Consider the following 13,306-nt stretch of genomic DNA (forward strand, 5'->3'; position numbering starts at 1 on the left):
AAACCTTACCTGAGGAGTGTTGCTTTTTCAGTACTCATTTTGACTTCAAAATAATACCTCGAGATAGTAATGAACAGTTAACCATGAATTTATGGTTGTTTTGGAAACAAAGCTGTTAACCCTAACAAAATGCAGATTTCTGCCAGAGAAGTTCACTCATTTCTGGTTTTATTTCTCTCTCTCATTGTTATGAGATGAAAACCATTGTCTTTTCTACCTGTGTAACTGCATTGGCCTTTATTTTTCACACATGCTCCAGTGAAACTTCATAACTATCTTGGCTTTTGTTTTTCGCCCATTTTTAAGGGTACCCATTCATATATGTATGAATGAGGTTAAGTGTTCCTCTTTTGTTTTTTTTTTAATTAGATGGTAATTAACAGAAATGATCTTCCTAGATCATTAGTTGTTGTTGAGAGGACAGAAGCTGTACAGCTACATTTTAATCAAGGTGAATGAAATGTGTCAGATAGGTGGTGCAGAGGTGAGTGGTAGATTTTAGGATTACATTTTGTTTTCTCAGCCCCCTGGCTAATCTGCTTAGTGCAGGAGCTTTTCAAAAATTGCAGGCTAAAGACAATAGATTCTCATCAGATTTGGAACATAGAGATGTCCACAGCATATTGAATCTCTTCAGCTGTATTTTCTATTATGAAGACAAATTGTTTTGAAATTCTTAGCTGTTCTGATAATGAAACCATAGCAGTTTAAAGTAATTTTATATTTCTTTCAACAGAAAATATTAGACTAAAGCACCTTGTAAGCAATGACAGTTCAGACAGTGAAGATGAATCACAGCATCCAAAAGGTAAGGAAATATTCACATTATTCACAGTTTACGTTTTTCATCACCTTTCATGTAGCATGGTCAAGTTTGTGGATGTTGGTAATTAGCCATAGCTGGTTTTCCTTGGTCTTACCAATAGTCTCATATCGAGAGCTCTGCTCTCATTTATACCAATGATGGAACTTAATTGCCCAGCCCAAGGCTCTTAAAGGAACCAGTGGCTCAGCAAAATAGAGAGATGTTGAACAAGAGACGTCAGGAGAGCCTTTGGCTTGAGTTCACACCTCCTGCAGAAGCTGATTGTCAAATGATTCTCTCACATATCTTCGGTCTTGGCATCAGCCCAATGGGGCTTCACAGAGGCCTGCAATTTCAAATACATCCAAAAATTAGGCTTGCTGAGCTAGTAATTTCCAGAAGTCTGTTGCCAGCAAGCTACTGAGCTCAGAGGCTTGGTCGAATTGTTATCAGCCCAGTAAACTAACACTATCCATTGTTCTTAAGGGTTCCTTGATCAACTATTAGTTTGTGTTTCCAGCATTCATAGATGTCTTCTAGCACCTTTACAAATGACATCTGATACAGGAAATTCCTACTGCTTGGCACAGTGTTTTAAACAATGCCCCAATCCGGTTTCCCAGAAGAGATACAACCACAAGTGGAACACTGGACAGTGGGAAGAAAAGATCCTGTTGAAAATTATCCTTAAGTATCTAAACCACCTGGGGATTTCTGTGATTTTAGTCAGGGTCTCTGTCTCGTCCTAATAATGCTTTCTGTATTTGATGATACTTTTGGAGACAAAGGTGATTTTCACCTGAAGAAATTGGTTATGTTTTTAACAACTAAAGCAAAGATGGGCATGCAGCTTTTTGTAATTTTAGGATCCACAGGAAGAAAATAAAATCTTGAGCGATGAGACAGTGAATTATGTCATTAGCTCAGTTAAATAATTACATCTTCAGTTCCCCTTATGTGTTAAATAATAGGGAGATGGTGATACCACATTTTGTATTTATATGTGGATTTCCTGTTTAAGCAATTTAGCCAGCCTGAAACAGTACATTTCACTCATAGTTTGTAGACATAGTTGACAACCTACAAATCTGTGATTTGTAAACACTTGGTAATCCCTCTACTTCTATAGAAGCCTCTCAATTTTGTGGTGTTTGATACTTGGTTTTCTCTCTACTTATATAAAAATCAGCTCCTTTAAAGCCTGGATTAAAGAGGCACATTTCAGTGCTGGATTTGAAGTATCTAGCCTGAGCCTGAAATATGTTCTTATACAAAACACCTCAAAAAGTCAAAGTTTTGACAGTATGAACGCAAGGTGATGCCAATCAAAGTATTTTTTTCTGTGACATCTAGCTGTAGACATCTAAGTCTGGATGTTTTGTTCTGCTCTTTAGTTAATTAAAACCAGATATTGATTCTAGTCTACAGTTTACTGAAAGGATATTTTCAGGTATTTTAGAATTCCTGTGCTGTAGCATTCTCTTTTATGCAGACTAACTTTGCCTTCTTAAGGAAAGCTGGGTTTTTAGCAGTCAGCAAAGGATGGAGAAGGGTACGCATCCGGATGAATTCAGGTCTACATAGAGCATGAATCTTGGTGACTCAAGTGTGATCCCTGAGCCCCAGAGAGTTTGCATTTTGGGTGCTAGCACAGATAAAACCATATCGTCATTTCCCTTGCCATCCAAACTAATTAAGCTCAGGTCATCTAACACATTCTCAATCTATTTTCCTGACGGACACATCCATGCTACTATACTGCAGATGAAAAGTTTCTCTGGCCTGTGAACTTAAGAGCATTGTTTCTGTCCATTCCTCTGAAATTCTTGCAGCGAAGCTCCGTCGTTCAGTTCTTTAAAGAAAGCTGTGACCCAGTTTCTTTTATTTTAGTAGGGACTTTATTTTAGTAGATCCACAAATCTTGGTTTTATACTTTATACATCAACTGGTTCACCATTGGTTATTTTCATTTTCCTCTACAGGCACTGAAAATGTTGAGGCAAATCGAGAATATCAGAACAGCAGCCAAGAAAGCTGGGTGCAGAGAATGCTGATGGCTTTGGTGGGCGATAGTGCCCTTTTCAACACCAGGGAAGGGCGTGCTGGGAAAGTGCACAACTTCATGCTGGGATTGAACCTCAACAGCTGTTACCCGCTCTCTCCTCTGGCAGACCTTCTTACTCAGGAGTCTGTGGAGGAAGATGAACTAGATGCAGCCGTTGCAGGTTAGTTCACAGAAAGCCTGTGTTGCTGCATATTCATTAGTAAAACCAGAAACAGCGAGTTCTCAGTGTGTTAACATCAAACTATGAGGCTTACAACAGCACGTACCTGAAGACAGGAGAACATTTCTGTAGCGGTGGTCATAAGTATTGGTCAGCAGCAGAGGTTATGAGGTGACTGGGTGTCACAGAGGGCACTGCACAGTGACTTCTGTCTGCTATCTACCTCCCATGTCCCCTGGCAGAGTGTGCAGAACAGTCAGTACCTTTTGGAGGAGAAGTGGCTCTTTGTTTTGAAGGAATTGCTGGCGCAGGTGACCAAGCTGCTTTTGTGTATGGTGCCCTTCACTAAGGCCACTTTCTCACTCTCTTGGACTTCTCCAAAGGGTATCCTGTGTTGTTCCTTTTCTCTTATTGGTGCTAAGCCTTCTGGTGGAAATAAAAGTTTTCCTTGTCCTCTTACAGGGCTTCCCTGTTCCAAAAATTTTGTAGCTTTTCTGCTGTCTTTGTCTTCCTCTGAAAAACCTGCGGAGGCAACACACTTTACTTGTAGAACCTTGCTTTGCTGACACCATCTTCTTCCCAGTGCGACTGATCTGTCAGGTACATTCACATTTCAGGTGTGACTGATGTGTAGATGCATCCGCATGTCACATTGGCATAAGCAGAAAAATTAATTTGCAAAAGAAGTTCAGTGTTTTCCCCCACTCCGTGAAATATATGGTGTCTGGGACAGTAGCTGCAGAGAATTATGAATCACGTTTGATTAGTATTTTGAAGATTTGCTATAGATAGTGTTCATTACAATCTTTTCAATGAGAGCCAATGAATTTCTTAGTATTATTCTGGCACTGGTGCTTTTTTTTTTCTTCCTCAGTAGGCAACAGAGCAATGGGATGTGTTTCCCTATAGAAAAGTTATATCACAGTGAAGACGCATACTTGGTGGAGCCACCACATACAGTTTTTGTGATACAATCTGTAATGCTTTTAGATTATTATGGATTATTACTGACATCCATCAAGCCAAGGAACTACAGATCTCTGAAAATGTTGTTCCTTCCATGTTCTTGTGTAGCAGCACAGCACTGCCAACCGTCCCTCGTAATAATAGTAGTCACTTCATCCCTTATTTTCTACTCAGAGGAAAGAGATTGTCCTAACTGGTCATTATGCAATAGTAAATACCAGATGTCGTTTAAAAGCTTAAGTAGCAGACACGCTCTGATGTGTATTTGTTAATGTAACAAATACCTTTGAGTGGTTGTATAGTAATTTCCATCTGTACTCCACTTTCTAAATATTTTTATCATCTCAGAGGTGTTTACAACTGGATAATCTTAATATTTATAGTAGTTGTAAAAAAGGCAGGAAAGTGGGTAGTAAATGTATGGTTGGAAAAAATGACAGTTGATGAAAATTTTACATAATTAAGATGTGGATAATCTTTAGAATCAACTATCCAGCTTCCTCGGTTTTAATTTCAATTGAAATAAAATGCTGGTTTGACAGAACGAGACTGCACCTCTGAGGCAATTACTTTTGAGTGCTTGAAATTTCTTTGGATAAAATGTCTGGCAAAAGTTTGACATAACTGTGATTTTTTTTTTAGTGTTAGCTGCAGCCCACACTCATAAACCTGAACTAACAACTCAAATCTAACAGCTATGAGTTGTTGCAATATTATGGTCAAGGGTAGTTAAAAAACCCTTGAAATTTCTGTAGTTAATACAAAATGCAGTCATTCAGTAGTGCGATTAAGTGTATCCAGATTTTAATGCTGTGAATTTTGCTAATATATATAAGAGCCTAGAAGTCCAGAGGAGTAGACAGAAGGGCAACTTTGATGTAAATTCTAGATATTGTATATTACCAAGGCACTGGATGCAGTTAAGCTTTGCTTATTTATTCCTACCACTTAGCATTTTACCTATCAGCTTGAGTACAGAGAGAAGTCTGAATTGCTTTAAGACTTACTTTCTCTTTATTAACAGACACTCCAAAGGAGAAATAAATGTATCAAAAATATAAATATAAATAATACTTCACATCTCCACTGGTCTCAGACGTTCTGTAGAACCACTGGGTTGTACCGCAGAAGATGAACTATGGCAGACCTAAGCCGACTGAATTTAGGGTCTGCAGTGCATACAGCAGAGATCCCAGCTGCTGCTCCGAAAGTAAAATGCTTGCATTCACTTTGCTACAGATTCTATTTACGCTGAATGTTTTCTTAATTGATCGCAAGTATGCTTTAAAACTTTACACCCCGTGAATGATTTCACTGTGAACTCAGAGTTGTTCTGTTTCTGTGCCTTGATATTACAACACACCAAAATTACTTGAGAAAATGCCAAGTGAATAACAATAGGGAAAAAATAACTCATAATCTCCACTTCCTTATTTAAGTATTTATGGAAACTCTGTTATAGTAGACGTACGTCAGTTGCAAATGCCCTTTTCATCTCCCATGCATCCATTGAAGCTGCCATCTGTGACAAAGTTTGATCTCTAGAACATGCTCTCTTTTTATTTCCAAACAATTCTTAATATCCGTTTGTGTATCCGATTACTGCAAATCAGATGGGCATGCTGTGCTGGTTTCACACAGAGCTGTACTTATAAACATCTTGGGCTTCTCCCAGTTTGCTGTTTGAGGGACTGAAAGCTTCTCGTAATATGGATGCATCTTTCATAAAAGCAGTCTGCATGGGCTGAAAATTAATGTCCCAGGCTCTCAGAGCATAAATACTCCATTCAGTCTTCATACTGTGTGATGAATAATGATGGATTGACTTACCAGGGCTGCTAGAGTATATAAAATGATTGTCCTGGATCCATGTGTTGTAAAGTATAAAAAGAACAAAGGTTTCTTATCCAGTGTAGGCTATAGAGCAGGCGATGCTTCTTTTAGCATCAGGGATGCTTATTGTACATTACACCTCTCCCAGGAGCAATTGCAGGCTCACCTGCAGTGCTCTGACCCACAGTTGAGTCTGCCTGCTTGCATTGTCTCATTGGGGCATTGTGTGCTGCTTCTGGCCTCTGGCTCCACATCCTGTGTAAATCAAATCAAATTACAGTCTGAGTCTGCTTTTAAAGTCATGTTGTTAAAATAACACTGGATTATTTTCATTGCTTTTTGAATTCTGACCCCACAACATGGACACAAGTTACGCTTTGGAACTTTTCTTCTTGGTTCAAATATTAGAAATGTACTTCTAAAATGAATTATAATAAAAAGAAAAGCCTTTCATTGAATTTCTCCTGTAATCACAGAAGACCATGACTAATAAAAACAATCTATGTAGTCATTATAAATTTATTGATGGCATTATGATGTTTTGTCATTTAAAATATCATAAAATTATGATGATAAATTTGATCGTAGAGTCATAAAGGCTGTAAGCAATAGGAACCATCTTGTTCTTCAGTGCCTTTTTGGTAGGAAGTTTGTGTATGCAGTAACACTCCCATCACAAACATTATTATAGGTGGTACAAGTCTTGTTTAAAGGATCATTGTTGACTTTCAAATTAAAATTTTTTAAAATAAGATAATGCAAAACTTGAACAAAAATGTTTCTGCAATTTTCAGAAACTTTATTGACAACAAGGGTTAAATTATGTTTGAAATGTTGTCTTTAAAAGGAAGGGGAAAACAAAGCTGATTTACTTGGGCTAAAAGGATCTGTAGTAGGTGTATTTTTTTACCAGTGTTTTTTTAGTTATGATGAATTTGATGAACACGAATATATTTTCATTGGTTTACGCTAATTCATTGTTATGAAATATATCTGGTTCTAAAATAGGTCTATAAACACACTTAGCCCTTTAGCAATAAGCAATGATTTGAAAATTTTTTCTCCCTTAGAAATCAAGGTGAATATTAGGAAACTGGTGCCTCATTACTTAACAAAGTGCCCTCAAATAAATAATAATAACAGAAATAAAAAGTCAAAATACCTGTTCTGAGATTTTTTTTGTTGCTTATAACAACATTTTTTTCTGATGGATCCTGATAGGATCCTGGTAGGAACTACAGTTTGAACTATTTTGATGGATTATCTCCACATTAAAGCATCTTTTTTCAGATTACTTCCATTACCAATATGTAGGTGCTAGGAAATTTAATTATACAAGAAATAATTATATTATTCTATTCAGCATTCCTTAGATTACACTGCCCTCTACAGATGTGAGCATTAGTTTTTAATCAAAAGGCAAAGCCATGTATTTTTAAGATCTAGAGCAAGAAAAAACTGTCAGGAGAACAGTTTTAAGTACTGCAGGGATCATTTAGTAATATCTAGAGACTTGGATAAGTGCAAAGACACTTATGAAAAATTGCTTGGTTTTTCCTGAGCTGCACCCAGGGAATATTGGAGTTAAAGGGGAAACATCATCTTCTTCAGCCCTCAGCTTGGGCATTAAATATAGGAAAATATTTTATACTATACCATGACAGTAATAGCAGTAAGTGGCTTACATGCAGTTCTGCCCAGTGCTTAAATTTCAGGTATACACCGTCCAGCTCTGTTTTTTTCCCTGCATTCTCCAGTTGTTAAGGCAAGAGTTAAGGTTACACATGATTTCACAGTATGCTTAGCTGGGATACTGTAAAATTTGAATTCAGTGGAACCTTCAGTAGTTGGGGAAACACTTGAAAGCCCATCACAATTTCAATTCTTAACTGGTGTGTTCCTGTTTTGTTTTGTTTTCATTTCTTCTGCTCAGATCCTGATGAGTTTGAGAGGATATATGAGCCACTAGATGTGAAGAGCAAAAAGATTCACATAGTGGACAGTGGGCTTACGTTCAACCTGCCGTACCCACTTATCTTAAGACCGCAAAGAGGCGTTGATCTCATCATCTCTTTCGATTTTTCAGCAAGGCCAAGTGATTCTAGTCCTCCTTTCAAAGTAAGTAAGATAGGTCATTCCTTTCTTTGTGTTAATAAATTTGACTCGGTTGTTTTCTTCCAGTTGGGCTGGTTGCACATTTCATGGTTCCAGATGGCCTTAGTGCTATTGTATCGACAGCATTGGAGCAGCTTGTTTCCACGTCAAGGCAGAATATTGCACTCTGCCTCAGTTCCTGTTTACATGACTCACATGAGACAACTGACACCAAGAAGGCTAATTAATATAATTTGTTTGAAGTGGGAGCTCTGTTGTTTTCATGGAAGTCTTGCCTTCACGACGAATTGCAGAATTTTATGTCAGTATTAGACAATTAATTCATTTATCATTGTGCTAGTGCTCTGGCTCTGTACAGCTATTCTCCTCTGTGATGTTGTGATGTAAATGAATAGTTTTCTGTCGTCATCTTGCAGAAATGTGTCTCAGTCACTATGGTATTGCCAAATATATAACATTTTGGAAGTGGGGCTAACTGCTCATTTATATCTCACTGGGTTAAGCCCAGTATTGGTTTAAGTAGGATTCTTAATCCATTCAGGCCAGAGCAAAGCAACAACAGAAAAATATGGATTAAATCACATGACTTTTTTCTGTAGCAGGTGTGGAAAGCACGTCTTTCAGTCTGTACGACCTGTATTACCTATGCAGCCAGACAGCTCCAACTGGTCAGAAAGGCTTAACGTTGGATCATTTTAGTAGCTGACACAGAAAAAGCAGGACTTAAAAAACTACTGTGAGGTGCTCAGAAACGAGGCAATAAATATTTGAAACCCAAGTGGATTTTTTAGATTCTTTTTAGGGAAACCAAGAGAACATGCCTGTTTGAGAAACAACTGGCATTCTTTTTTGCTTTACGGACAAATTTCAATTAGAGCAAAGAGAGTAATTTTTTCCTTCCTCTTGCTATCAAGGGACAAAACCCCAAAACAACATTAGAAAATAACAGCAGTAGCAAAATGAACTCTAATTCAGTGTTGTCAAATGCAAAGAAAAACAAGCTTCAGGAGAATAAAAAGGAGTAACTTCTGTAATCTCTAGGTCTCTTGGGGACTACTTGTAAGAATCGAACACTGAGAAGAGTCTTACTACTGCTGAGATCCTTCGTTTTTCCTTGACTGAATCCCACAGTCTGTTTCTTCCTTTAATTTTCTATTTGTTTAAGAATTTGTCTCTTTTTTTTTGTCATGACTGAGTATTTTCCCTATCAGCTAAATTTAATGACATAGCACTGTCATCTCCTCTGAAATGTCTTCTTTTTTTCCTCCCTTTGTTAATGTTCTGCATGTGGAGTCTGTGCAAAAGGCTGTGCATAGTCATCTCTGTTACTCTTAGCCTATGCATTGAGCTTTCTGCTTCCATCAGCTGCAATTTTCGGTTCCATTTTGGGGAACATAACATGGAGAGATTGCTTGGAAGTCAGATAGCGTCCTGAAGGTTTTTCTGTAAAATCTAATTTCAAAAAGGAAAAATCCTTTAACGCAAGAAAAAATAGTGGGAAAATAAAACTGTACCTTAGGTTTTTATGAAGCCACCATTGAAGGGAATAGTTCATTATTTCTGAAGCGCAAATATGTGTATAATAAAAAGAGTGGCATAGCTCCAGCGAATACATGGGTATAATCTACAGGAGAGGCTGTATGCTAATTGCCTAAAGGACAGAAACCAGTTTTGTTTACTGGCTGTTTACTGGTTCTGTGTGCATTACAAAGAGTAAATGCCAGTTCAGTAGTTGGCCTGCATGTATGGTAGTGCTCTAACGTACTTTTATTACTCCAACACGTAGTGAAATCAGCTAGATGAAGTCAATGACTCTACTCTTGTTTTATCATTTTACACCCACTATCTTTTAATCCCTTGCGTATCCAAAACAGTTGCCCAAAGAAGGGTCCTATTTAATTTAAAACCAAGATTATAGTTGTTGACCTTCCCTCTCCTCCCTCTCACACACCCTCATTACACACTTTTGAGTCATTATTTACAAATTATTTTGTTTACTGAGTTGTCACAAGGAAAAAAAGCCTGTTTTCCAGACTTACTTCTTCAATTAGCATGCTTTCAAGTTCTATTCTGTGCTATGATGTGACTCTGAACATAACAACGCGTGGATTGGTGTTTATTAACTCTCATTGGTTTCCATAGCACCAATACTCAGTTTGCAATTAGAATTACGGATGGTTTTTTCTAGCTGTCAGCTCTGTAAATTCACCCAAAGATTTATGTGACGGACCAGTTCTTTCATTCGTGTGAATCATCGCAGGTGGTGAAGATAGGGAGGCTGAATCAGGTGCTCAGTTCGCCCTGCTGGGTGGTCTATACAAAGATTGATTTGATCAGTACTGCCGTAAAGAATCATGAGTTAATAAAACTGCTTCTAGTAACCAGTTTAACCTGTGTTTCTCAACATAAAATCTCACTTTCCAGTGGGTGCTTATATGCACCTGAGTCTTTGTTATCTTTTCAGGAAATTTTACTTGCTGAAAAATGGGCCAAAATGAACAAGCTTCCTTTCCCGAAAATAGACCCAAATGTATTTGATCGAGAGGGCATGAAGGAGTGCTATGTTTTCAAACCAAAGGACACCTCTTCGGATAAAGACTGTCCAACCATAATCCATTTTGTTTTGGCTAACATCAACTTCCGGAAGTACAAAGCTCCAGGTGAGCACACAGTTTCTGATGCTAAATCTAGCTGTTCCTTTGAAGCTTTATAATGACATGGTGATTATACACTAGAAATGTTTTGTCTCTGATATAACTCTTAAGTCTATCTGTGGTAGTTAAGGATTTCCTCAGACCTAACATTTAGATTGTATTTTTGTATTTGTTGTGCATGCAGGCATTCCAAGAGAAACACAGGAAGAGAAGGATTTTGCAGACTTTGACATTTTTGATGATCCAAATACACCATTCTCTACCTTCAACTTCCAGTATCCCAATGAGGCTTTCAAGAGGCTTCATGATCTAATGGAGTTCAACACCCTCAATAACATAGGTGTACGTATGCCAGTGTGGAAGGGGTTTAAAGGGTCTAGGTTGTTAAGTGGGAAAGTGTGTGATGCGAGTAAAGCTCTAAATCTGCCATACAGAAGGTACAGGGGTTTACTTCAGTGTTTGCCTGATTGTTGTGACATACAAAGTGCTTCCTGCATTTCATTGTTCCCTCATTGTATTCTCAGAATTGAGGCTGTATCAAAGCCTATTATAGTCAGTGAAAAAAAACTGCTTTATTTTAATGAGGGCTGGAGTATACCGTAGGTAAGTTCTTCATGAGCTTGTGTAGAAGAATGCACAAGCTGTGGCGTTGTCAACTTAGAATCGTAGAATCATCATAGAATCGTTTAGTTTGCAAGGGAGTTCTAGTTCCAACCCCCCTGCCATGGGCAAGGACACTTCCCATTAGACCAGGTTGCTCAAAGCCTCATCCAAAATGGCCTTGAACACTTCCAAGGATGGGGCCTCCACAACTTCCCTGGGCACCATTTTCCAGTGCCTCACCACCCTCATAGTGAAAAATTTCTTCTTAATATCTATTCTAAATCTTCTCTCTTGTGGTTTGAAGCCATTCCCCCTCGTCCTATCACTAAATGCCCTTGTAAAAAGTCCCCCTCCAGCTTTCTTGTAGGCGCCCTTCAGATACTGGAAAGCTGCTATAAGGTCTTCCCAGAGCCTTCTCTTCTCCAGGTTGAACAACCCCAACTCTCTCAGCCTGTCTTAGGTGAGGGGCTCCAGCACTCTGATCATCTTTGTGGCCCTCCTCTGGACCCAATCCAACAGGTCCATGTTTTTCCTATGTTGGGGGCTTCAGAACTGGACGCAGTACTCCAGGCTGGGGGAGAGACTTCTTTGGCATTGGTGGTATCCTGTCATATCTTTATTAACTACATTAAAATCAGTGTTTTATACAGTCAAGAAATAATATTCATAATAATACTCAGCAATCACTTTTTTCAATGATGGTGCAGTGTTAAAAGTAGGAATAACAGTTATTAACATATGAAGGGATCTTTTCTATCAGTGAATAAATCATTAAAATGTTAGTAATTTCCCTGAATGACATGTTCACTGTTTTCCAGGTGATCAAGGAAGCTATGATGGAAAGCATTGAATACAGAAAAGAGAATCCATCTCGCTGCTCTGTGTCTCTTAGCAGTGTTGAAGCAAGGAGATTCTTTAATAAGAACAATCTTAACAACAACCATACATAGAGGATGTGTTGTAAGTCCCAGTTCCTCAAGAAGCTGGTTCTGTCTTTATAACTGGAGTCAAAAAGACTTTATCAGAGCATCACTGCTCCTGCATAGGGCTGTGCAAAGCTCCTGAAAACATTTTCTTGTGAATTTTCAAGTTTCAATATAATTTTGTACTTCTTTTTTTAAAACTAAAAACATTGAAAACATTTCAGTATGCTGATATCCTTATTTTTAAAACTATGGAATTAGTTTATTTTGACTATGGTCATTGGGTTCAGTGCCTTTTTTTTTCCTTACAAAATTGTAAATGCTGATTTCTCATAGTGGGGCAATCATCTGATTTTTAATTGATGTAAACTGGACATATCTCAAACTGTAAGATGGAATTAGAAACACAATAGAATAGAACTTTAGTAACAGAGACAATATGTATACCTGGTCTTGGGCCCAGATTCCACTCTGCTTTGTATCAATGAGAAGATTTCCTCTGACTTTGGTTGGAAAAGTCAGTAAGTCAATAACCGCTAACTATTGCTAGGCAGCAGCAGCTCCCTAGTATATTAAGTCATTTGGCTGCTTACTAGCTCTGTTAAGATCGATGTTTTATACTGGAAGAGGTTTTGCTCACTAATAATTTTGGCCTTACCAAAACTCCCTCATCAAGTTGTGTTTCAAATTTTGCTTTGCTTGCATGAGTGGGGTCTCTTAAAACAAACAACAAACGGGTATGAAAAAAATGGAGTTTCTATGTCTTTGATATAATAAGTAGGATCCTCTACTGGTTATTAATGCTACTAGAGCTTTTGTAACTGATGCTAAGAAGGATCTGCTCTGGAATCTTTTAATCTCAAATATTTTCACAAAAACTGAAGGCCGCTTTGCTACTGTTTAAGAATGTATGTATCCAGTCAGCAAAAAATCCAAGCAAAAGAAAAATCCATTTTCTCTTTTGTTTCACAAAATTACATTGCTTGAATTCTTGAGCTAGTAGCATCTGTGTTAAATTGTTAGTTCATGTATTTCTGACCAGGATGTTTATAGATAAATTAAAAGGGATTTTGCATCTGATCATGATTAAAGTCATCACATTTCTGCAAAGGGGCAGTGGCAGTGTTTACTGGGGATAGTTAAAATGTTCCTGGTAAGAATGTGAAGTAGTTCATGTGTTAA

At 37.9% G+C, this 13,306-nt stretch overlaps 1 protein-coding gene across 1 annotated transcript in view; it reads left to right on the top strand.

The window, feature by feature from the left end:
• The window catches only part of PLA2G4A (phospholipase A2, group IVA (cytosolic, calcium-dependent)), a 91,174-nt gene extending 78,904 nt beyond the window's left edge, over positions 1-12,270 (top strand). Inside the window, exons 13-18 of the mRNA XM_009884461.1 lie at positions 737-808; positions 2,788-3,030; positions 7,763-7,947; positions 10,409-10,604; positions 10,783-10,940; positions 12,020-12,270. Of these exons, the coding sequence (XP_009882763.1) occupies positions 737-808; positions 2,788-3,030; positions 7,763-7,947; positions 10,409-10,604; positions 10,783-10,940; positions 12,020-12,151 (986 nt within the window). The 3' untranslated portion in view covers positions 12,152-12,270. The remainder of the gene's footprint in view (positions 1-736; positions 809-2,787; positions 3,031-7,762; positions 7,948-10,408; positions 10,605-10,782; positions 10,941-12,019) is intronic.
• Positions 12,271-13,306: the final 1,036 nt, after the last annotated feature.

Source organism: Charadrius vociferus, unplaced genomic scaffold, assembly GCF_000708025.1.
Source record: "Charadrius vociferus isolate BGI_N301 unplaced genomic scaffold, ASM70802v2 scaffold220, whole genome shotgun sequence".
Taxonomy (NCBI): domain Eukaryota; kingdom Metazoa; phylum Chordata; class Aves; order Charadriiformes; family Charadriidae; genus Charadrius; species Charadrius vociferus.